General features: G+C 50.4%; 2 protein-coding genes across 5 annotated transcripts in view; one reads left to right on the top strand and one right to left on the bottom strand.

Moving 5' to 3' along the window:
• Window positions 1–12,600, top strand: part of RANBP17 (RAN binding protein 17) — a 324,083-nt gene extending 311,483 nt beyond the window's left edge. For all 4 annotated transcript variants that reach the window (XM_085001775.1, XM_021076682.2, XM_021076681.2 and 1 more), the window contains 3 exons: window positions 7,701–7,799; window positions 9,652–9,779; window positions 12,165–12,600. In XM_085001775.1, the coding sequence (XP_084857901.1) occupies window positions 7,701–7,799; window positions 9,652–9,779; window positions 12,165–12,261 (324 nt within the window). In that variant the 3' untranslated portion in view covers window positions 12,262–12,600. The remainder of the gene's footprint in view (window positions 1–7,700; window positions 7,800–9,651; window positions 9,780–12,164) is intronic.
• On the bottom strand, window positions 12,392–22,082 carry LOC102158929 (uncharacterized). The gene is made up of 6 exons (XM_085001756.1): window positions 22,079–22,082; window positions 21,933–22,024; window positions 21,442–21,867; window positions 17,589–17,655; window positions 17,104–17,173; window positions 12,392–14,807 (listed from the first exon to the last, which is right to left on the bottom strand). The coding sequence occupies exons 1-4, from the start codon at window positions 22,080–22,082 to the stop codon at window positions 17,611–17,613; spliced, it is 567 nt and encodes a 188-aa protein (XP_084857882.1). The 3' UTR covers window positions 12,392–14,807; window positions 17,104–17,173; window positions 17,589–17,610.
• Window positions 22,083–22,117: the final 35 nt, after the last annotated feature.

The raw sequence follows: 22,117 nt of genomic DNA, 5'->3' as shown, positions 1-22,117 counted from the left end.
ATGCCAAGCCCTGTCTCCTGTTCCTTTTCTCGTTTTATTTTCCCTTCCTAAGATAGCCTCCTTTCCCAGTGATGCTCTATGGGTCTTTTAAGATTCAAGTGAGATATTAGCTATCCTGATGATAGGCTGGTCTTTTTAGACGGAAAACATAGCACATCTGCTTTTGTTAGTCCCTCCTGAGCTTGCACATGTGTTCACTCATTTGGGGGACCCCCCTCCCAGAGGCTCGTATAGGCCCTTGAAGTTCTAGAACCTGAATGTAGGGCAGTCATCGGGGCAATAGCCCATGAGCTAGGAATAACAGTGTCACTGGAATACAAATGGCTCGGCATTGAAAGCCATTCCTTTACATACACATTTTCCCAGCATTCCTACCTAGAGGAAATTTAGATAATATTTTTGACAAGTGATGCTTAATTTTTACATCAAATTGAAAAGCGTTTCGTTCAATGTTGGCAAGAGGAGAGGAGTGAGAAAGGGTTTCCCAAATAATGCTGAGTGGCAAACCCTGCAGCCGCCCAGGGCCCCAGGTTTTCTGGTTTTATTTTAATGCAGCAAGCTGCTTTATGAGATCTGCAGCCACTTGAAATATGATTTACTACTCGTAAAAAGTTTCAAATGGATAATGAAGATTCAGGAATGAGACTCACAGTGTAGTGTAGTCAATTTTGTTGCTGTTGCTCTCCAGTACATCTCTGCCATTGAAATGAATTATTTATTGTAATTTATTTCAACCATGGAAAATAAAACTGTTTTCATTGTGATGTGCACTGTAACATTCAGAATAGACACAGCGCATGCAGTACTCTCAATTAATTAATCCTGAACTTTCATTCCAACTTTATCTTCTTTCTTATAAGCGAGGAGACTGGCAGGTAATTCTTTCCCCAATAAACCATGATTAAAATGAATGTTTTGAGAACTAGGGGTAATGTTGGTAATGGAGGAAATTGAACAACAGCAAAACTGGGCTGTGTATGTCCTCAGATTTTACAGTGGGTGGAAGGGTTTTTAAATATTCCAGGCAATTTATCACTTGGAGAGAAAGCCTCCCTTAACTTTTGGTAAGGAGGGGTGGAGGAGAGTGCTCTTAGTTGAGATGCGAGGCATATGCAGGGCTAATATACGACCACAGCCAGCTGAGTTAACCAGTCCCGCAGTACCAGTATTGGTAAGAAGCTTTTTTGCCTTTTTTTTTTTTTTTAAGCAAAGCTTAGCATTATACAAAGGCCAAGGACTCTCAAATGATTTTTTAGAGGAGATTGGGTCACCTGTAATTGATTGCAGTCTTGTTTCTTTTAAAAAGAGGCTCACTTCATCTTGCATTTTGTTTTTGTTTTTGAATCGAAGTGCTAAATACTTGCTTCTGTTGTAAGGCTGCAAAGACACTATGAGAATTTAGGAATGTGTGCAGCTATTAAAAGATTTACTGTAACTTAGATGGTGAGGCTTAGTTAATCCAGGCAGAAAAATATATGCTGATTTGTCCATTACTTTCATTTTTTCCATAACATTCCACTAAGATCACACGGGTAGACAGCAGACGAAGAAACAATTGATTCCTTCTCCCTAAAGATGACTAGTATCTAATTTGAGGAGGATCGCATTTCAATATCTGCTGTGCACGTGGCCTCAGGAACAGCGCTTGGTAGTGACAGCAACTCCCTTACTTCCTCAAGCGCTGAAAAATCTGGAAGCTTTTCCTCCTTTGGCAGCTTTCGGCTTCTTCCAGATCCTGGATCTTCAGCCAGGGCACGGGGCTCTGGAGGGATGGCTGTGGCGACGGCACGAGCTTTCTCTGCTTTCTCGGATTCTACTATACCATCCACACGCTACCGTTTTGGGGTGTTTCCATTTTGTTTTGTTTTTTATTGGTGTTATTAGGACCCGTCTCTTCCCCCCGCCCGCCCACCAGTGGCCGTCTGAGAGGCCAGGTACATGTGCCAGAGGATTCCTGAGACTCAGAAGCAGCTCTTGAGTGTTCGATGCATTTATTGGTTGTTCCTCAAAACACTGACATGGCATCAGAATCCATCTGGCGTGGCCAGCAGTACGTGTAATTTTGTGTCCTACCTCCTCTTCTCATTAAGACACCCCACTCTGCAGACGCAGCCTCCGGGGAGCAGCTCTGACCACCCTTGCTTTGTCCTCCCCTTTCCACCTTGATCTAGGCACAGGGACGCTTTGTCTTTGGTCTCTCCTCTTTCCGTTGGTCTGTCCTTCTTTTGTCAAAGCCCTCCTTCCACCACCTTTTGAAGAAGATAGATCACTCTAGCCCGTTCCAATCTTCCATTTCCCCGATCAACAGGCAGCAGAGTCAGGCAACCCTGAGCAAAGAGGCCGAGACGAGAGGGAAGAGCTGAAGTTCCCTGAATATAGTCATGATTTGAGCCCATATTTGTATCATCACATGAGGCAGTTTTGTCTTTACGAGTCAGGTGGGGAGCAGGAGAGAGGAGTTTGACTTTTTTTCATCTATTCCTTAGACTCTGTGGAACGTTTTGCAGTTTCATTATTCAATACACTCGAAGAACACTGACAATGAAAAGTGTTCGTGGAGTTCCCTTGTGGCGCAGCAGGTTAAGGATCCAGTGTTGTCATTGCAGCAGTTTCGGTCACTGCTACAGTGCGGGTTCTATCCCTAGCCCTGAAACTTCCACATGCTGCAGGCGCGGCCAAAAAAAAAAAAAGAGAGAGAGAGAAAAAGGAAAGTATTCACTTTATGGGGAGTATTGTAACTTGAAGGAAATTAGCTTAATTTACTAATGTTTTAGATAATATTAATTTAAATCAATGTATGTGTGGTACTTTTTGGTGGGAGGGAAACCAGTGGTTTAATAGGCCATTTTCCAGAGACAGTCGATTTTGTTAATTAATTAACAGTATGTCTGCTGTTGTTCATCTTGAGAGGCTGAAAATACCTTAACCAAATTTATAGAAGCTCTAGGAGGGAGGCAGGAAGGTCTGCTGCAGACTCACCAGGAACCACCCACTGCCCAGGATTCTGATCACGGGCATTTCAGCGGCGGCCTGACTCATCATCAGGTGGCAGGGTGGCTGAACGGAGGAGATCCACGTGGGTGGCGTATCTGGGGGGCCCACCAACTAGCCCTTCCTCTCACACCACCAGACTCTCCAGTGGGGGCCAGACACGCTGCTGCAGTCTCCACTGGTGGCAGTCTTGGTCTCAGCTCACACACAGCCCGGGGGGTGGCAGGCGGCAGCCTCTGGACCAGGCAGACCTGTGCATGTGGCCAGGTTCCACTTCACCGCCGGGGCAGCTGACAGCTGTGATGCCTTGAGCGAGTGACGTACCTGCTCAGGACATCAGATCCTTAGTCTGTGAACTGGGGACAAGATCGCCCTCAGGGGTGCGTGTGTGCCTGCCAGAGTGCTGAGCCCCCCGGGGCCCTCCGTCAAGGTATCTGTTCTTGTCGGGCAGCGAGAAAACTCACCAGGCACAGCTTCCTCTCAGACGGAGGTGCTGGTCCTCAGAAAAGATGGTGCCTCAGCCTTAGGCCTTCGCCACCCGAAAGGCCTTCCGAGGGCTCTTCCGGCCGAGCTGCTGGCTGGAGAGGCCACGGTGGCTGAGAAGGGTCCCCCGGCTCTGCACACAAAAGCCTTGGAAATGAAGAGGGTATTCACGTAGACCTCTACCCAGGGCAGGTTTCAGCCCGAGACTTAGGCCAGAAGGTCTCTGCTGTTTTCGTACAGTCCCCTTGCAGCTGTTGAGCTCTTTATACTCTAGTTGATATTTCACTCTCATCCTTTCCCATTCACTTCTGTGTTCATTCTGTCATTCATTAGCTAATTCCTAAGCCTCTGTTAGGTGCCAGATACCATGCTAGGCACTGGAGATACAAAGACAAGTCCCCTTTGGTCCCAGCACCACGCAAGCTTGCAGACTCCACCGCGCCTCTCCAGCCATCCCCCTCCACCCAGCTCCTAGACCGACTGAGCCTCCAGCTTCCTTAGAAAGCATCCACACTCCCCATCTGTCAGTAAAGCATCCAGCACATCTTTGCTTATTCCTCGTCAGCAGGACACAGAACAGGAAGCATCTAAAGCGAGAGCGTGTAGTCACCACCTCGCGGTAGGAGGAGTGACCCCACGAATCTGAGTGGGGAAGTCCGCCTTGCTTTGTGCTTGGGCTCTGTTTCCCACCGCGGGTGGACCCGTAGGAGAGGAGCTGAGACAGAGCTCTGTGTACCACAACATGGTTTGGTTTTGTTTTTCCAGATCAGATATTTGTAGAGGAGCTTCATGTTTGATCTGGAAGATGATAGGTTTTCTGAACAACAGAAATACTGTCACTCAAAATCCCATCCTGATACACACATGTGCCAGAGCAACGAGGAGTGTTTTTTGGACTGTTTTCTATTTTAGGGTTTTGTTTTTGTCTTTTGTTTTTTACTGCAACTCCCAGTAAAGTTAGAGGACTGTGAGGAGAATACAATCTAGTTTATCTGTCCGTAAGCACAACGTGGAAGGGGTGCTTCCTTGAACCATGCGACCCCACGGGCTCAGGCCAGGAGGGTAAGCACAGTTGGAGTAAAGGACGAAGGTCAGTCCTCACAGCGGTCCCCCAAAGTAGTTCTTATAACCCCCACCTCATTTGTAAAGAAAGAAAGGCTCAGAGAAGTGAGACAACCTGCCCAGCATCCCAGGTTAGCTCATTGGCAGGGCCGGATTTGGCCTTAGTTCTGACTGGCTCCAGAGCTGTGCCAGCCCCACCATGTCGCTTTCACTCCATTGAGAGAAATGTTCTACACACTCAGGCCAAAGCCTGTGGGAAGGAGGAAGGAAAACAAGCAAGTACCTGAGACAGTGTGGAGTCTGGTTTTCCTAAGTGGACCAAGCTCCATGACTCTGCCTCCCAAGTGGTCCATTCGCTGGTTGGGCGGAAGAGCTGCTTGGGGTAATACAGCGGATGATGGATGCAGTCTGGGGACATAGGCTCTGGAAAAGGCAGCCTGGATGGGGCACAGGTGAAATGGCCATGCCAGTCGTGGCTGTAACCCCACAGGAAGTGAGCAGGGGTTGGGGGAGCGGGGGCCCGCCCACGCAGCCTGCCTCGTGCAGAACACGGATGGTGCTGTGTGTGACTCAGCGCAGGCTGGGCTGGGTCGCCAGGGGCTCTCCTTTCAGTCTTGCGCTGTTTTGAGTTGGTGACAACAGAGAGCCTCCCACCAGAGACTCCACGCTACCTGGAGCAGGATTGTGTACAGCATTTCAACCACTCTTCTTCCAGAGGGGGGCCCTTGTCCGAAGGAATTTGCCACGTTGCCGGAACCATTTCCGCATATCCTCTAGGATTATTAGCAAAAAGGAACTCTGGAAATGAGCTACCACGTCAATGCCATTTGAGCAAATCTGCTCACTCATTTCTATTTTTCCGGAAGAGCAAAAAAGAAAAAAAATATCCATTTTAGCCAACTTTATTTTTAGAAAAGTATTTTATTCAAACATCCTCTTACTTATTACAGACATAAATACATGCATTCAGACAAATGAATCCACGAGAGAACCGTAGAAAGTAATTGGCACATCACTTCAGGATGCTTTGTCAGTTACTGGAGGAGTTTGGTGCCTCTAACTTTAATCTTTTCCATTAAAATATCCATTCTGCCTTCAGAGTTTGAAGCCCATAATATTTTAGACTGTCTCTGTGGATATTCGTTTTGCTTGTCAATTTAATTTGCAGCTCTGTGACTTTGGGTGGCTTGTTAGACTGTATGTGGAAATGTGTGATCTGCAAATGATGTTCAGTGTGCCAGACTTAAGACCCAGCCTCTCCCCGGAGACGCCGGACACACAGTAGACGTGGAAGAGGCAGATTTCATTTGCGGCCGCCTAACTGTTAGGAGGATGACGAATGGAACAGCAGATGTTTAGAGCTCATTGCTCTTGTTTTTATGCACCTTAAATGTTCATAACACTTTTTATTCTTTGCAACAGCACTTTTTATATCCACCATCTCATTTGATTCTCAGAGCTTCCTTGCACTCAATTCTTATTTCCCTCCTATAGCTAATGAACCTGAGACACAGAAGACAGAGGTTCAGGGACTGGCCTGAGATCACAGGGTAAACTGGATGGCAAAAATGCCAGAGGACAAAGCCAGATGTCACCAAAGCGTAGTCAGGGGTGGTGTGTGTGCTAGCCTTTGCCACGTAATTGCCATTTCCCCCTGCCCTCCTTTGGGGAAAGGCGTTCTGAAGCAGTGAAAACAAAAGGGCTTAGGGGTGGGAGGTAAAGATTCCAAGAAGCAGAAACTTCTCAGCCTTAGCTCCACGTGGATGGATGACCCAGCATGCCTCACTGCTCTTTGCCTGGACTGTTGCAGCAGCCTCATCTCTTACCTCCTTCCTTTAGTGTCACCACACAGTCACACACTCTACGTGTCCCCAGAGGGATCATGCTTCAGTACAGAGCTGAGTATGTCTGTCTCTCTCTCTTTTTTTTTTTTTTTTTTTTTTTTTGCCTTGTTAGGGCCACACCTGCAGCATATGGAGGTTCCCAGGCTAGGAGTTGAATCGGAGCTGTAACTGCCAGCCTACGCCACAGCCACAGCCACAGCCAACACCAGATCTGAGCCACGTCTGCGACCTACACCACAGCTCATGGCAACATCAGACCCCCAATCCACTGAGCAAGGCCAGGGATCGAACCTGCATCCTCATAGATACTGGTAGGATTCATTTCTGCCACACCACAACGGGAACTCCTGAGCATGTCTCTCTTTGCAAGCCCGCACTGGCTCCCACTGCCAGATTGTGCATCGTGGACTTCCAGCCCACACTGGGGTCTTGCTTCTGGCCCCGCTCACTTCTCCGCGGCCACAGCAAGTTCCTTACCATTGCAGAACCCCCCTTCGTTCCCAGACTCCTTTGGTGCTGCTTTCTCCGGTTACGACCCACTTATGAGGAACTCCTTAAACATGACCTTCTCTGTGGAGGCTTCTCGAGGACCCGGAGCCATCCTCTTCCCGCCGCAGGCCCACAGCAGCTGTGCCCGGCCCCATTTCCTCTCCTCTCTGCCGAGTAGGCTGCCCCAGGAAGCTTTTAGCTCCTCAAGGACAGAGGCTGCGGCAGCTGCCGGTGTTCTCTCACCGCCTCCCCGGGGGCGTGCAGACCTGGAGTTGAAGAGAACAGACGAGTATAAAGTGGAGGAGTGGAGCGAGAGAACCGGTGAACCAGTGCGGGAGGGCAAGGGCGAGCACCAGCAGCCCGAGCCGGCAGGAAGGAGGACGTCCCGGCTTACACGGGACGCGCCCCACCTGTCCTCCTCGCTGGAGGGTCGCGGAAAGATGTCGCCCCTCCGTGACCTGACCTCTTTGGTAAAGTGAGAGGCTGAGGGAAGGTGAGCGGGGCTTTTGCCTGGTGACACGGCAGAGAGGAAAGCACATCCGAGGTCACAGGCAGGGCCTGCTCCTCTCAGCCCTGTGGCCTCTGTGCCCACCCAGAAGGTTCTCACCAAAGCTTGGGGTGTGGGAACTCTTCCTTGGAGCTGAGAGTCTTTGCCAAGAGTTCCTACAGGCAGCTTTACAGGCTTCCGGAGTCCCAGCCGTTCATTTGCCCAGGAAGAGCCCTCATGGCTAGTGGCAAGATGTGGGGGTAGAAGGTGAGCACGTGGGAGGCCTGGCCCTGGGGGCACTTGGAGCCAAGGCGTCAGTGTCCTCATGTGAGTCTGTCTTCTAGATGACGTCCGTCCTCATGAACACCATTGTCTTCGAAGACTGTCGGAACCAGTGGTCAGTGTCCAGGCCTCTGCTGGGGCTCATCCTGCTCGATGAGAAGGTGGGTGTGATGGCAGCGAGGCCACAGGGGGCGACCACGGGGAAGAGGCAGCAGCCATGCGCCCAGCCCCGCTGTGACAGTGACAGACAGGGGAGCCAGCTGAGCTTGAGCTGCGACCTTGAGCACCCTGGGACAAGGTCTCATTCCCCCGGAGGGTCCCTCCCCAGCTACGCAGAGGCCTCAGGACTAGCTTTTCTGGAACCCAGAGCCCGCGCAGTGTTTCAGGCTCACCCTCCCTCCTTCCCCTGTTCCAGGAGATTCTGGGCAACAACGCCTTTTGCTCCTTCCTTGGCACCCTTTTGTATCTGGGCTCCCCTGGACCCTCCGTGGTAGCAGCGGCCCCTCAGGCCTACACACAGGCAGCATCCTTCATCTGGGAGCTTGAGCCTCCGGCCCTTAAGTCCACATGCCACTCCGGCTGCCTCCCAAGTTCTCCGGCTTCCCTTGACCCCGCCCCGTCTCCCCAGCAGTCAGTAGGAACAGTGCATTACTGCTCAGGAGAATGAATTGTCTGTACAATAAGATAGTACTGGGGAAAAAGACAGTGAGATTAGAGGCAGCCGCATACATTAAAATTCAAACTGAAATCCCAGCCTTGGAAGGAAACTAATAGAAGAAGAAAATATATCAAAAAGAGAAGAGCTGTCTCATCATTCACCTGTGCTGAAGTATCCAATTTTAGCCACATTCAATAGCACTGTCATTCATCTTCCCTCGGTGTTATTGTGATTTAAATCCAAGCTCTATAAAAGAGAGCAGTTCTTTTAAAATGATTGAGAGGGAATAAGGGCAAATTCAGTGTTTAGAAAAAGCTTATGACATCACAATATTATACTTTACTGATGGAGGCAATATTTCATGGTTTGGGATGAAAAACTAATAATTTTCTATTTGGTGTGAGTCACTGCATCATTATAAAAGGGAAAAATAAGTAGTTTTGTGCATTCCCAATCTTGTTCGGGAAGACACTGTAGTTTACGTGTAATGCCTCTGATATATAGTATTTAAGTATTAGTCTGACTACATATTAATTATGTGTGTTTTTGATGTGAGCTGTTTTAATGTATCATGGAAATTAAATATCATGCTGTTGGGCTTGGAAGGATAAACACATGACTGGCAGAATGTTGTCTTTGTGCTGAAATTAGGCTGTTTCCAGTGATTAGGAGCTGCTTTTAGCATAAGACTCGGTCCATGTAAAAGCCCACAGACACCAGCAGAGGAGAAGGGCTGTCTAGCTCTTTTGCGACCAGGTGTGACAGGGATCTTCCTTGTCGGAAAAGCTCGGAAAGCTCTCCCAGAACTAAGCAAGCCCCTGCAGCCCCCAGCTCCGAAGAACAGACCCGTCCGAACCCAAGAGGACGGGGACTTGGAACAAAGCCTGGGGTTGTTTGAGGAGTGGTTCACTGAAGCCCTGGAGGAGGATGAGGCCTGAGGAGGGACCCTGGGCCTGGCCTTCGGTGGCCAACAGCGATTCCTGGGCCCTTTCGTTACGTTCTTCCCCCAGCCTACGGGGGCCCTTCCTCTGCGATTAGCACTGATGAGTCGGGAAGACCTGTGTGTGCTGGGTTCCCCGACAGAGGAGAGGACTCCATTGCCTAAGCTGTTCGTGACGGTAAAACAATGAGAGCGAGAGATTTTTATGAGCAGGGATAATACAGTTTATCCTCGGGAATGTCTCTGTTGCTTTGGTTTCCCCTGAAGGCTTCAAGTTCAAAGTGGACCTGGACCAAAGCTGCTTGGACAGTCAGGAGCCCTGAGCATGTCGGAGCTGGGCTAGCCCCTCCCCCACAGCTTTCCCCAGGCCCAGGTTTGAGGCCAGAGCTCTGAGGCTTGTTCTGTCTCCCAACAGCACTTCAGTGAGCTGAGGGCAAGTCTGATAAACAGCCAGCCTCTCCCCAAGCAGGAGGTCCTGGCCCAGTGCTTCAGGAACCTGATGGAAGGAGTGGAGCAGAACCTTTCTGTCAAGAACCGAGACAGGTAAGCAGTGCCCGGTAGTTTCTCCGAGGGAGGCGGATGTTCCAGGTTCGTGGCCAAGTACTGGACTGTGCTTCTTAACGCAGCTCTCCCACTGATGTGGCTTTTCTGGTATATCTTGTAGTCCTAGACTCAGTTTTGCTGCATCCAGTAAACATGGCTGGGTATTTGCTTTCTTCCAAGCATCACGCTAGGCACTATGCGGTAATGAACAAAATGCAGCCTTTGCCCTTAAGAAGATTATAATCCAACAAGAAGGACAGAAAAAATAACTAATGGAAAAGCTCAAAAGAAGGAAAGTTTAAATCTGCTATGAAGGACAAAGAAAGGCTTCCTGGCATTTGAACAAGTAGAGGCTTTGAGGTCAGACAGACTCCGAATTAAATTTTATGCCTGCCCTTTCTAGGCCGTGCGGCAGTGAATGAGGCAGTCAGCTTTTCTGAGCCTCAGTTTTCTCACAGGCGTAACAGAGGTGATGGCTGCTTGTGATGTTTAAATGACAGAAGGTAGGACACATGCCTCACAGGAAGTAGTTCCTTCCTCTCTCTGACCTTTAAAAGTGGCTGGTCTTGCAAGAACAGAAAAACGTTAAGTTGCCAATGAGAGTTTAGTGAGAGGAACCCAAACTTATTACCTGTGCCTGAACTCCGTTCCTTCATTCATTCATTCACTTAGTTCACAAAATTTTACTGAGAACCCGCTATGTGCCAGGCATTGGGGATACCAGTGGGGAACTAATTGTTAAGCCCTCATGGAGCTTCTGATGAAAGAGACAGGCATGATGAGTGATAAAGAAAATGTTTTCAGAAAAAAAGGCTACTTGCCCCATCCTTTTATAAAAGTGATACAGCATTCAGGAGCTCCCACTACGGCGCAGCTGGATTGGTGGCATCTTGGGAGCGCCAGGACAACAGGTTCGATCCCTGGCCCAGCACAGTGGGTTAAGGATCTGGCATTGGTGCAGCTGGGGCTTAGGTCTGGACTGCAGCTAGGATCTGATGCCTGGCCTGGGAGCTCCATATGCCACGAGGCAGCCAAAAATGGGGGGAAAAAACTGGTAGCATTCAAATGCTGTCCCATTCGATATGCAAATTATTAATCACCCCAATAGCCACTGGCCAAAGCCTTGGGCTTTGGGAACACAAGGCCAAGTCAGATGGGCTCTGTGGACCTGTTCCCTTGACTGCTTGTTCTGGGCCAAGATCCTCTGTCAGGCAAGGGGGGGTGGGGGTGGGGTCCAGGAGAAGAGATTTAGTAAAGGGAGGGGAACCCTTCCCTGGGTGCCCCTGGGAGGAAATTGCTTCGCCTGAGGCTTGGGAATTTGAGTACCACGTCCTGAGCTGCTCTGTGAAGTGGTGTCACTCAGCCCCCTGTTTAGGGGGAATTCTCGCCGGCAAGGACTGGGGGCTTCCCACGTGGCAGGCAGGACGTTGAGCACTTACAGGCATCATCTCACCTGACTCAGTAAATTCTCTCTTCCCACAGTCCCGTAAGGCAGCTACTCACGCAGGGCACCCAGACAAGGGGTTAAGTATTTATCCGAAACCACCCAGCCGAGAAGTGGTGGAGCGAGGATTTGAACCCAGGAAGTCTTACCCAGTGCCACCTCTTTTTGAAGCATTGAGTTCAGTTTTCTCATCTACAAATGAGGAGACTAAAAAAAAAAAAAAAAAAAAAAAAAAAAGGGAGTTCCCGTCGTGGCGCAGTGGTTAACGAATCCGACTAGGAACCATGAGGTTTCGGGTTCGGTCCCTGCCCTTGCTCAGTGAGTTAACGATCCGGCGTTGCCGTGAGCTGTGGTGTAGGTTGCAGACGTGGCTCGGATCCCGCGTTGCTGTGGCTCTGGTGTAGGCCGGTGGCTACAGCTCCGATTCAACCCCTAGCTTGGGAATCTCCATATGCCTCGGGAGCGGCCCAAGAAACAACAACAACAACAACAACAACAAAAGACAAAAGACAAAAAGACAAAAAAAGAAAAAGAAAAAGAAAAACAAATGAGGAGACTAATGCCTGCAGTTGGGAAGACTCATGATGATTAAATGAATTTGTATGGAAGCTCAACCAGTGCCTGGCACATAAGCTTTCATTCTTTTCTTTATATTCCTGACCATCTCTGTGTAATTTGACTTTTAAAAATAATACTTAAGTAGTATCACCACATAATGCACCCCCAGAGTGTATTTCCTGGGAATCCTTGTTTTCTGGGAGGGGAAGGAGAGGCAGGGAGCTGCTGGCAGAGCAGCAGTGGCCATGAGAGTGGGAGGAAGGCGCTCAGCCAGGCTCTGGGGCCCTCTCCAGGGTCCTGAATGCCACTGTGGCTTATCATCCAGAGGCTCGCACAGCCTTAGCCTTGCCACTGCCCTCAACCCTTTCTTCCTCTTCCCACAGGTTCACCCAGAACCTCTCTGTCTTCAGAAGAGATGTGGCAGAGGCCCTGCGCTGTGATGGCAGCACAGAGTCGTGCAGTCTGGACATGATGAGCTGACCCAGCTTCTGACCATGTGCCGAGCAGCCCTTATCATAAAGAGACTCTTGTGGGTCTAGGTCCCAGGACAGTGATGTTGGCCAGCCCAGGGGAATTTATTTTTCAAAACAAAACAAACAACAACAACAACTAAAGCCCTACCTTTTTATAAGTCTGGTCTAATTATAAGAATTTGTAATAGTGCACAAACAATGTAAATTCTGTCTTTGCACTAAAAAAGCAAAAGATGTGTTTTCAGTCTTTCTATACAGTTATCATTATCTTTGTTCCTATAATGCTCTGAAAAGGTGTAGAAACAGTATTTAACCAAAGAACACAATAAACCAGGTTTGCACCTAAGTGTTTACTAGTTAATGGTTTCGCAGTCAAGGCTGTGAATTTATGGGAGACGCAGCCTCCAATGTGAACCCTGGATTGAGACCCATCCATTTGAACCTGTTAAGTTAGTAGGTGGTTTTGAGTCTTGGAAGAAGCAGCACTGGGGACTCTGAGCTGTGGGCATTTAGCACGAGCCTGGGAGCTCTCCACAGCATCCCGCAGGACTGCACACGGCCCTCTCTGCCTCAGCAGCATCTGATAAAGTTGAGAGACAGTAACACAATTAAATGACTTACAAACAACGTTTGCTTTTCACTGGCATAAATCTGAAGTGGTTTAGTCTAGAAGAATTAAGCTGTGCAATTACTGCCTGCAGAGATATTTCTTCAGAAGGAGTAGGTAGCCCCAGCAAGTAGCTCTGGGTGCTGCTAGCACCCAGTCCTTCTGCCTTCATTTAATTTTTTCGAAAAGCTGAAGGTGAATAATTAAAAATACAAATCTGAAGCAGCTCTGCCTTCTTGGGCCACCCAAAACAGTTCTAGGTGCCAAAGCACAGGTTTCCAAAGGGAGAGGATCAGCTGGCTTTCATCCTTCCACAGCTCTTAGTACTATGGGGATTGCAGCTCACCCCAAACCCAGGACAAGGAGGAGGCCTTACAGTTTGTGATAGGCCGTAACTAGACTATTAATTTGAGAGTGCCTCTGTCAAATGGCTTTGGTATCTCACTGCTCTGATCTCATGGTTCAGGCGGATAATAAATACTGTTCCCTTTATTTCTGGTAAGACATGAAAGATCTGGCCTTACTGTTGAAGAAGAAGCAAATCCACAGCATCTTGTTTTAATTTCGTTTATCAGACTTGAGTTTCTTGAAAGCTTTTTTGATAATTGAGTGTAACGACAGGCTTGTCACATAAAAGCAAAGTCACCAAGTTTGCCTCAAAACGTCTATCTTCCATGTATGATCCAGGAAATCTGGGAAAAGTGTGTTCTGTGTAAGGTTCCTTCTGGTATCTAATGGAGAAGTAAGCCTGGACCTTACACTATATTTCATTAGCAGTGGGGTTTACAATTTTCCTTGCGATGGCAAATTCTGAACTTCATAAACCTTTGACAGTCTAGAGAAGTCTGACTTGAGAATCTTCTCTTTCTCAAGGGCTTATTATGACACACCATTCATCCCTAAAAACTCTTCAGGTAAGACCTATCCCCTTCTGGCACTGTTTTCTTCACAAGGTCCAAGACCTGAAAGCACCATAGCATTTGCATTGAAATGCCCCCCAGAACTCACCAGGTGCACTTGCCCAGGGAAGGCTCCGTCTTGGCCTTGGAGAGCTGCTGGGGGGAGGACGTGGTGGGCCCCCACCCCCACCCCCGCTTCTGGATTTACAACCAGGCAGCATGGTCTCAGCAACGCCACGGAACAGCCTCAGCAAAGCCACGGAACATCTGCCGGGCTCACCCCACACGTCCTCTCGACAGCCCCTGGAGGTGGACGGCACTCCTCCCACTTTTCGGATGAGGAAACTAAAGCTCAGAGGCGGTACACAGCTTACACAGGTCACACAGCAGGACCTGAGCCAGGTCTGTGTCACCTCAAAGGAGTTCCTACTCTCTTCTCAGGCCTATGTCTGACAATGCCGAGCTGAAACCAGTTTGTGTTTATACCTGTGTCCATGTGTATTTTCAGACCTCTGTCACCGTATAACACATCACCCCAAAATGCAGCTTAGAACTACACTGCTTATTATCTCACAGTTCCCGCGGGTGCTCCGCCTCCAGTCTCCCAGGCTGCCGCCGGCGTTGTGGGCCAGGCCAAGACTGGCAGGGAGGGGTCTGCTTCCACGGACACTCGTGGCCCTGGGCAGGAGTCCGCTCCTCCCAACTGGTGGACTGAGCCTCAGCACCTTGCTGGTGGCCCCACTGTACGGCAGCTCGCTACGTGGCATCTTGCTTTATCAGAGCAGGCGAGACAGAAGAGCCGGAGGGCGCAGCAGTCTGGGGGTCACGGCTTCCGGACCGAGCCTGAGAAGGGGCGCCCCTCGCCTCCACTGCATCCTCTTCACCTGACAGACATCACCAGGACCAGCCCACACCCAAGAGAAGGGATTCTGCAGGGTGGAGGCAGGGGTCTTCAGGAGCCGCGCTTAAAGCCGCCAACTGAAATGCGCTCTGTGGCCTTTCTCTGCCAGAGAGCTTGAGTTTGGCTGCAGGTTTCTCCGGTGAAACCTGGAAAGGAATCAGGAAAGAAGAATCCTGATTCTCTTTGGAGGGCTGACTTCCTGTCTGTGCCCTTTCTGAGGGAGGAAAAGGGAGGGGGGAGCGGGGAGGTTTCTCGTGCACATCAGATCCCACCCTCACCCCCCACCCAGTGGGTCAGTGACATGAACTGCACCCTCGCCGCCCCCCGACAGTCTTGCCAGAGTCAGCCTCTCTAAGGGAGGCCTCCACAAGGGATCATTGGGACCCCGGGGAAACCTGGAGTCCCACAGGGGAGCTCTCTGGAGGGTCTCCCTATCCCAAGGACGCTGCAAGCACTCAAGGGCACACCCAGTCCTGCGGAGCCTACGCCAAGGAGAACAAGCTGGATCTGTCATGTGCTCTAATCGGATCACAGGTATCTTAACAGCAGGAGGCAAAATTAAATGATCCCGGCAGTTCCTCAGGCCGGCCTCCCCCTAACTGGCATCTGGCACAGAGGGGGCATGACAGGAAGGCGTGGCTGCAGCTGGCACACCTCGCCCTTCTGAAGAGACCCTAGCAAGCCTGTCCAGGCAGCGTGGGGCTCTGGCGCAAGCCAGTGGCTTTAGCTGAAAGTCAAGCAGCAAATGGCTGGAAGGCATTGTGCCTGCACAGCTCTTGCCTTCTACACTGACCTAAGAACCTGACCCCAGAAAGCTGTATCCAGCCTGCATTCTAGAGGTTTCCGTCTTTGCTGTACCTTCCAATCAGCTTCTCTAGAACAGAGGATGAAGGCGCTGTACTATGTGATGATTGGAGCAGCCACAAAAGCCCTCTTGACCCCGGGACTCACTTCTACTGGCCCTGCCAACCTGGAAGTGCCTCTGGGTTATGGTGTACTGGAGGCCCCTTTCACCACGTGCCACTGGCCTGGCAGTGGCTGTTAGCTGAGATCAGTGACTTGGTGAGTTGGCTGCCAACAGAGAGCTGAGTGTGAGAACAAAGAACAGGGTAAGTTTGGAGAGAGAAACTGGTGAAAGTGAACGGGCTGGCATATAGGAGCCTGATCTGGGTGGAGGCGGCCCAGCAGTGGAGGGAGGCAGCATTAGGGAGAACCCAGCACCTCACTGCAGCAGGAGGGAAAGAGCACCTGAGGAGCAGAGCACTGCAGAGTAGAGAGGAAGAGGGTAAAAGCCTCAGGAGGGGAGTTCCTGCTGTGGCTCAGCGGTAAGGAACCTGATCAGCATCCACGAGGACGCAGGTTCGATCGCTGGCCCTGCTCGGTGGGTTAAGGATCCAGCGTTGCCCTGAGCTGCGGTATAGATCAAAGACATGGCTAGGATCCCATGTTGCTGTGGCTGTGGCGTAGCCAGCAGCTGCAGCTTTGATTCAACCCCTAGCCTGGAAACTTCCATATGCTGCAGTGAGACCCTAAAAAGTCTCAGGATGAACATGAAATAATTGGAAACATTATCATTGAATGACACCCCCCCCCGCACTGCAAATCACTATCTCATTTTCCCTCTGAGAAAGTCAAGTAAGTATTATCCTCATTTGATAGACAAAAAAACTGAAACTAGGAGTTCCCACGTCTCTGGGACACAGGGACTCAGGTTCAATCCCCAACCCAGCACAGTGCATTAAGGATCCAGCATAGGTCAAAACTGCAGCTCAGATCTGATTCCTGGCTCAGGAACTCTATATGCTGTGGGACAGCCAAAAAACAGGAGAAAGAAAGAAAACAAACAAACAACAAAAAAAGACTAAAAGACAGACTGAAGCCACAGAGCGAAAAAGTGGACAAGTCAGGATTCAAAATCAGGTCAGACTGACTCCCAAACTCTGCTTCTTTCCCACTAGCATCCCTTCTGCCAGGTCCTTCACCACTGGGCTTTGAGAATGGTTGGGTGAAGGGATATGGACCCCCTGGGAGCCCCAGATGGGGCAGGTCACTCCCCAAGAGAGGCCACTCCTGAGCCCCTTGCATGCTATGTCTATAGGTTCTGCCACTGATTCACCCCCCCGTCCCTGAACTTTATAAAATCATTCCTGAGACTTTTTAATGTTTTATTGAGGTGCAAGTTTACGATGACAGCAAACCTTTCAAAGTACAGCAAGAGTAACCCGCCTCCTTGGCATATTAAAAAATAATGTTAGTGTTGGTTTTTACGTCCCATAGTTTGGATTGCTGATAAGAGCGCTTCCTTGACAAGATTCTTTTTGAGGTTTACAGAAAGCGTAATAAAATATGTAAGTTACATTTCCACAAACAAAAGCTATAACATAAGTTATTTATAAGCGTGAGATACAAACAGTATCACGATAAATAAACCATAAAGCGTACCTGCAACATCCATCTTAATGTAATTTGCCCAACAAAAGTGTTGAAACGAAGTCAAATTTAGTAGAGAAATCTGTCAGGAAGAAAGGAAAGTTGTAAAACACAAAATGGGAAAAATGGCTGATGGGGTGAGAGGAAACAAGGGCTTGAAAGCAGGTGTGGAGGCGCCTCTGAAGGCCGCCGCCTGTGCTTGCCCTGGTGCTGCCCTCACCCACCGGCCCGGAGCCTGCCTGCTCCCAGCCAGCCCTGCCGCCGAGCCCCTCTCCCTCTGCCTCCCCCACCAGCCGCCACCGCTGCAGCAGGGAAAGGAATCTCCTCCCCTCCCCCTTCCTGTCTTACACCTTCCATCCTAACCCCCAGCCCTTCGGCAGCTCCCTCGTGCTGCTGCCAGCCTCCCTGCCAGGCTGGGCCATCCTTAAAGCCAGGGCCTGGGTCTGACTCAGCACAAGACTCCTGGAGATCCAACGTTCACTCATTCATTCACCTACCACAGATCAAGCAATGAATGAGTCAGACTCTGCCAACGAGAGCTGGTGAGCAGGGTAAAGATTGGTCCTGAAAGCAAAGAGAGCAATGATGAAAATAAACAGAGACAGACAATGGTTGGGGAGGGGGCTGCTTTAGAGGATGGGCAGAAGTGACAGCTGACCTGGGTCTTTCAAGGTGGAAAGGCACCAGCCGTGGGCGGGTCTGGGGGAGGCAAGTGCTGAACTGAGCTCAGCCCTCCTAGCCTTCCATTCAGACCCCCACTGATTTCTACTCCCACTCAGTCTTAGGACTTAGGGTCTTAACTATCTGCTCCTTGATGGGGATATGAGGCAAAGGGAAAAGTATGGGCTTTGTAGTCAAGACAGTCATGGGTTCAAATCCCAGCTCCAGCCCTTCTCCACCACATGCCCTGGGCAAGGGACTTCACATTCCTAAGCCAACTGGTCGCATAAGTCTCATGACTGTGCAGCGCTGGCACCAGGTGGCTTTTGCCTTCCTCCAGGTGGCGGAGGCCATTCAGATGCCTCAGGACCATCTCCCCTAGCCCTCCCCATGGTGGCAGAGGGGTCAGGGGCAGGGGACAGCGATGAAGAGCTCAAACCACATGACTTCCACTATCAGATGGGGAAACTGATGCCTGAGGGTGGGACATGGTCCAGAAAGTTTGATTCAGTGCTCAGTAAATATTGAATAAATGAATGAATGAATGAGCTTGGGCATGTGTCTTTTGGACCTTCCATCATGAGAAATGGAAGGGCCCCTAGAGACACCTAACTAGGGCATGTGAACCAAGAATGGAGGATGGGCAGGTAAGCAACCTGGGACATATGTGTGCCAAATTGATGTGTTTTTTTGTTTGCTTTGTTGTTGTTGTTGTTGTTGTTTTGCCTGCACCCTAGGCATATGGAAGTTCCCAGGCCAGGGATTGAATCTGAGCAACAGCTGCAACCTATGCCACAGCTTCAGCAGTGCCAGATCCTTAACCCTCTGTTTCACAGCAGGAACTCTGTTTGTGTCTGTGTCTATGGAAGTGGTCCATAATATTTTCATCAATCTTTCAAATTGGGCTGCTGACCCAAATATGTTTTAGAGCTCTGAAACCAATTCTATTCCATTTTGCAGAGAGGGAAATTGAGTCCCAGTTTACACAGGAAGTCAGTGACAGACTGAGCCTGAACTGGGTCCTCCTGCACAGGGACAATTGGAAACGCCAACATACCGCCTCTCGTCTCAGCAGCCCCCCTCCCTCTCCTATGACACCAAGCAAGGCCTCCACCAGTGCTTCCCCTTCTCCCAGCTTCTCCATCCTGGAGCCTTTCTGGCCTCACTAGTTCAGGCTGCCATCTCCTAGTTCTTGGAGATATTCTAATGTGTGTGTGTGTGACCATCTCTATCATTGTTCAATTGATAGCAGGTAAAAGGGACAGCAAAAAAAAAAAAAAAAAAAAAGTAATTTCAGGAACACCAAGTAAACATCAAACAATATTTGGCCAAAACAGCACTCGGAGGAAAATGTCTGGCCTTAAATGTATTCATGAAAAAACAAGGAAGATTGACCAAAATGAACTAAATTTTCACTTCAACAAAGAAGAAATTAATTAATAAATATAAAACAAACCATTCCTGAAGGAAACAACATTTAAAAAGAGGATAATGAAATAAAAGTCTTTTCTTTAAGGCCAATAGACAAACTTTCGGCAAATATGATCAAAAGGCATAACTGAGTAACACTGAGAATGAAATCTGTTGACACAGAGTCAACATAAGAGTTTCAAATAGGAGAGCATCTTCCCACAATGTTATAACAATGAATTTTAAAACTTGGATGAAACGGACAGTATTCTGGGCACCAGTTAGCAGATTTGAGCAGGCATCCGAATCACCTGGGGGGCTTGTTAAACACAGCCTGCTGAACCCAACCCCAGGGTTTCTGATTCAGTAGGTCTGGGCTAGGGTCCAAGAGCGCACATTCCTAACAAATTCCCAGATGATGCTGATGCTGCTGGTCCGGGAACACACTTTGAGAACACCGTCCCAGGGACCACGCCCTGCGCCACCTACTCCTTTACCTGAGCTGCCTGACAGCTCTGTTCTGTCTGGGTTGGGGAAGAAAGGGGGGTTGTGCTCAATGGCCCAAAGCGCCTACTGCTGGATGCTTGAGAAGCCCAGGTGCTCTGGCAGCTGGGACGCAGGGAGATGAGGCGCCTTTCCTCACCCCTGGGCCCAATGCTTACCTGGCGTTGCTCACTCCATCCCCTGACGCTGGCACTGATGCTTTACCAGGGGAGGAAACTGAGGCACAAAGAGGATTCCCTAAGTTCACAGCAGATAAACTGAGATGGGAATCCAACTCAAGCACTGGGCTATTCACCACGCCACGGGCCACAAACCACACCTTCTCCCTAACTCGGTGCCCACGTACCTGTGCAGGTGGGCCTTGTTATCTAATTTAACAGAGCCGGGAAGCAGCAAAGACAGGCCTGGAATCCAGAGCTCTGAAGCCAGGAAGGAAGTGGAGCTCTGGTGGAAAGCCCTCCCCAGCCTCTGATTCGGCTTGAGCCGCAGAGACTCAGATCCCTCATCAGGTACAAAATGGGGTTGATGATAGCCCTTTCCACATGGGGTTGTCGTGAGGAATACACCTGGCACTTGCTAAGTTCTCAACCCACAGTTGCCCTACTGTTGTCCTTCAGGTTATTATTATATAACCACCAGAGTTTTTCACAGGCAATGCCAAAGAATTTCTCTCATTCACTTCTCACAGCCACCCAGGGGCTAGCGATCATCCCTTCTGTTTTACAAACAAGGAAAATGAGGGTCCAGGAGAGGCAACAGGGTACCCCCAAAACCCCTAGACCAATGGTAGCCGAGCCTGAATTAGAAGCAGGAGCCTCCCAGAGCTGGGAGCAATGGCCAGACTCCACTGAAGGTCCTGGCCGGCGGAGGAGGGCTTGCCCAGGGCCCAGGAACCCTGCTCTCCTCCCCCCTCACTGCTCAGCTGCCTCTTTCTCCCCACCCAACACTGAGGTTCTGCCAGGGCCAGAGACTTGCCCAAGGTCACGGAGGGGATGGTGACCTGACTCAGGGACCCGGGCCTTAAGATTTTAAATCCTGAGGCCCCTCTTCCTTGGGGGTAGATTACCAGGAAGAATCCCCCACCTGCCGCCTCCTGCCCTTCCCGGCCCCCTGGGACTGACCCCAATGGAGACAAATATGTGCCTTTCTCTCAAAGACACCGAGACTCTGCAAATAAAATAAAACTGCAAACAAATAAACAGTAATCATAAGAATAATACATCAACTGTCACGCTGGGAGGAGGGCCTGGGAGGGCCGCCACATCCTCTGGGTCCCTACTATGCACCAGGCCTTACCCGCCTCCCAACATCTCACTCACAGTCCACAGCCACCCCACAAGCCACACACTCCCGTTTTACAAACAAGGAAACCAAAGCCTAAAGATTTCAAGTCGCTTGCTCAAGATCACTCAAGCTGGGATGTGACCTGGCCCAAATGGGAACACCATTCGGAACCCTCAGCACGATGGCAAAACCGGGAGCGCGAGGAACAGGCTCGGCCACCGAGGCCGTTTGCACCTAACGATTTTTAAATTAGCAGGTAGAAAAAGATTTTGTAAGCCTCCCCTGGGGTGACAGCTGAAGCTGAACGCGGGGGTGACCGCCCCGCGTGCGGTCCTGTCACCAGCGCTCTTCGGCCAGCCCGCACAGTCTCCAAGGGCTCGGGCAGAGCATCGAGTAGTCCCAGCACCCAGGGTTACCCAAAGAAATTTCGCTCTTTGCTCTAAATAAGAGCCGCCCCCATCCTTGCCCCTGGGGAACCCCAGGTCCCCACACCTGCCGCGCCACGGGCGGGTCTCCCTGCGCGACCACAGTCCCGTCCATCTTGCAACGAACTTCGAGGGACCAGATCCCGCTCCCCACTGGGCGACCCCAGGTCCCTAGTTCAGCCGGGCCTGGCACGCGTGGGCACCTGTGAGTCACGCCTTGGTCTGCCTGGCGGGAGCCAGGGAGCGTCTCCAAAGTGGTTGCAACGCCGGGGCCGAAGCTCGGGCGGGGGTGAATTCTCCCCACGCGGGTCGGTGTCCTCGGGAGCGCGGGGCATGCTCCGATGCTGTCCTCACCCCGCGCGCAGGGAGCGCGGAGCTTGCGCCCCGCGGTGCGCCCCTTTCGTTGCTCCGGCAGCTGTGGGGTGTCGAGGACGCTGCCACGGATTCCGCAGGGCCTTTCCGAGGTCACAACTCCGCTGTAATTGAAAGGATTCTTATGGTTTGGGTTTTGCTCAGATGAAAAAAATTTGGAAGAAAACGAAAACCCCCTCGGCAAACGATAATTTCACCAGCAGAGCGCCTGCCCGCCCCGCGCGGCGGCGGGGAAAAGGCCCCGGCCTGAAGGAGCTGGGAGCGTCTGCTAATTGCAGCTTCGTTAGATTTCGGGTTTGGGAGGCTGCGGTTCGGGCGCTAATATCCGCCGCCCATTATCCTGGCTAATAAATTTGACCTATTGTTCGTTT

This window comes from Sus scrofa, chromosome 16, assembly GCF_054392235.1.
Source record: "Sus scrofa isolate SSC_HxYL_T2T_F1_AM1 chromosome 16, Sscrofa_HxYL_maternal_Yorkshire_Landrace_v2.0, whole genome shotgun sequence".
Taxonomy (NCBI): Eukaryota; Metazoa; Chordata; class Mammalia; order Artiodactyla; family Suidae; genus Sus; species Sus scrofa.
The sequence above is the reverse complement of the archived record's forward strand: the minus strand, read 5'-3'. Positions and strand labels throughout refer to the sequence as shown.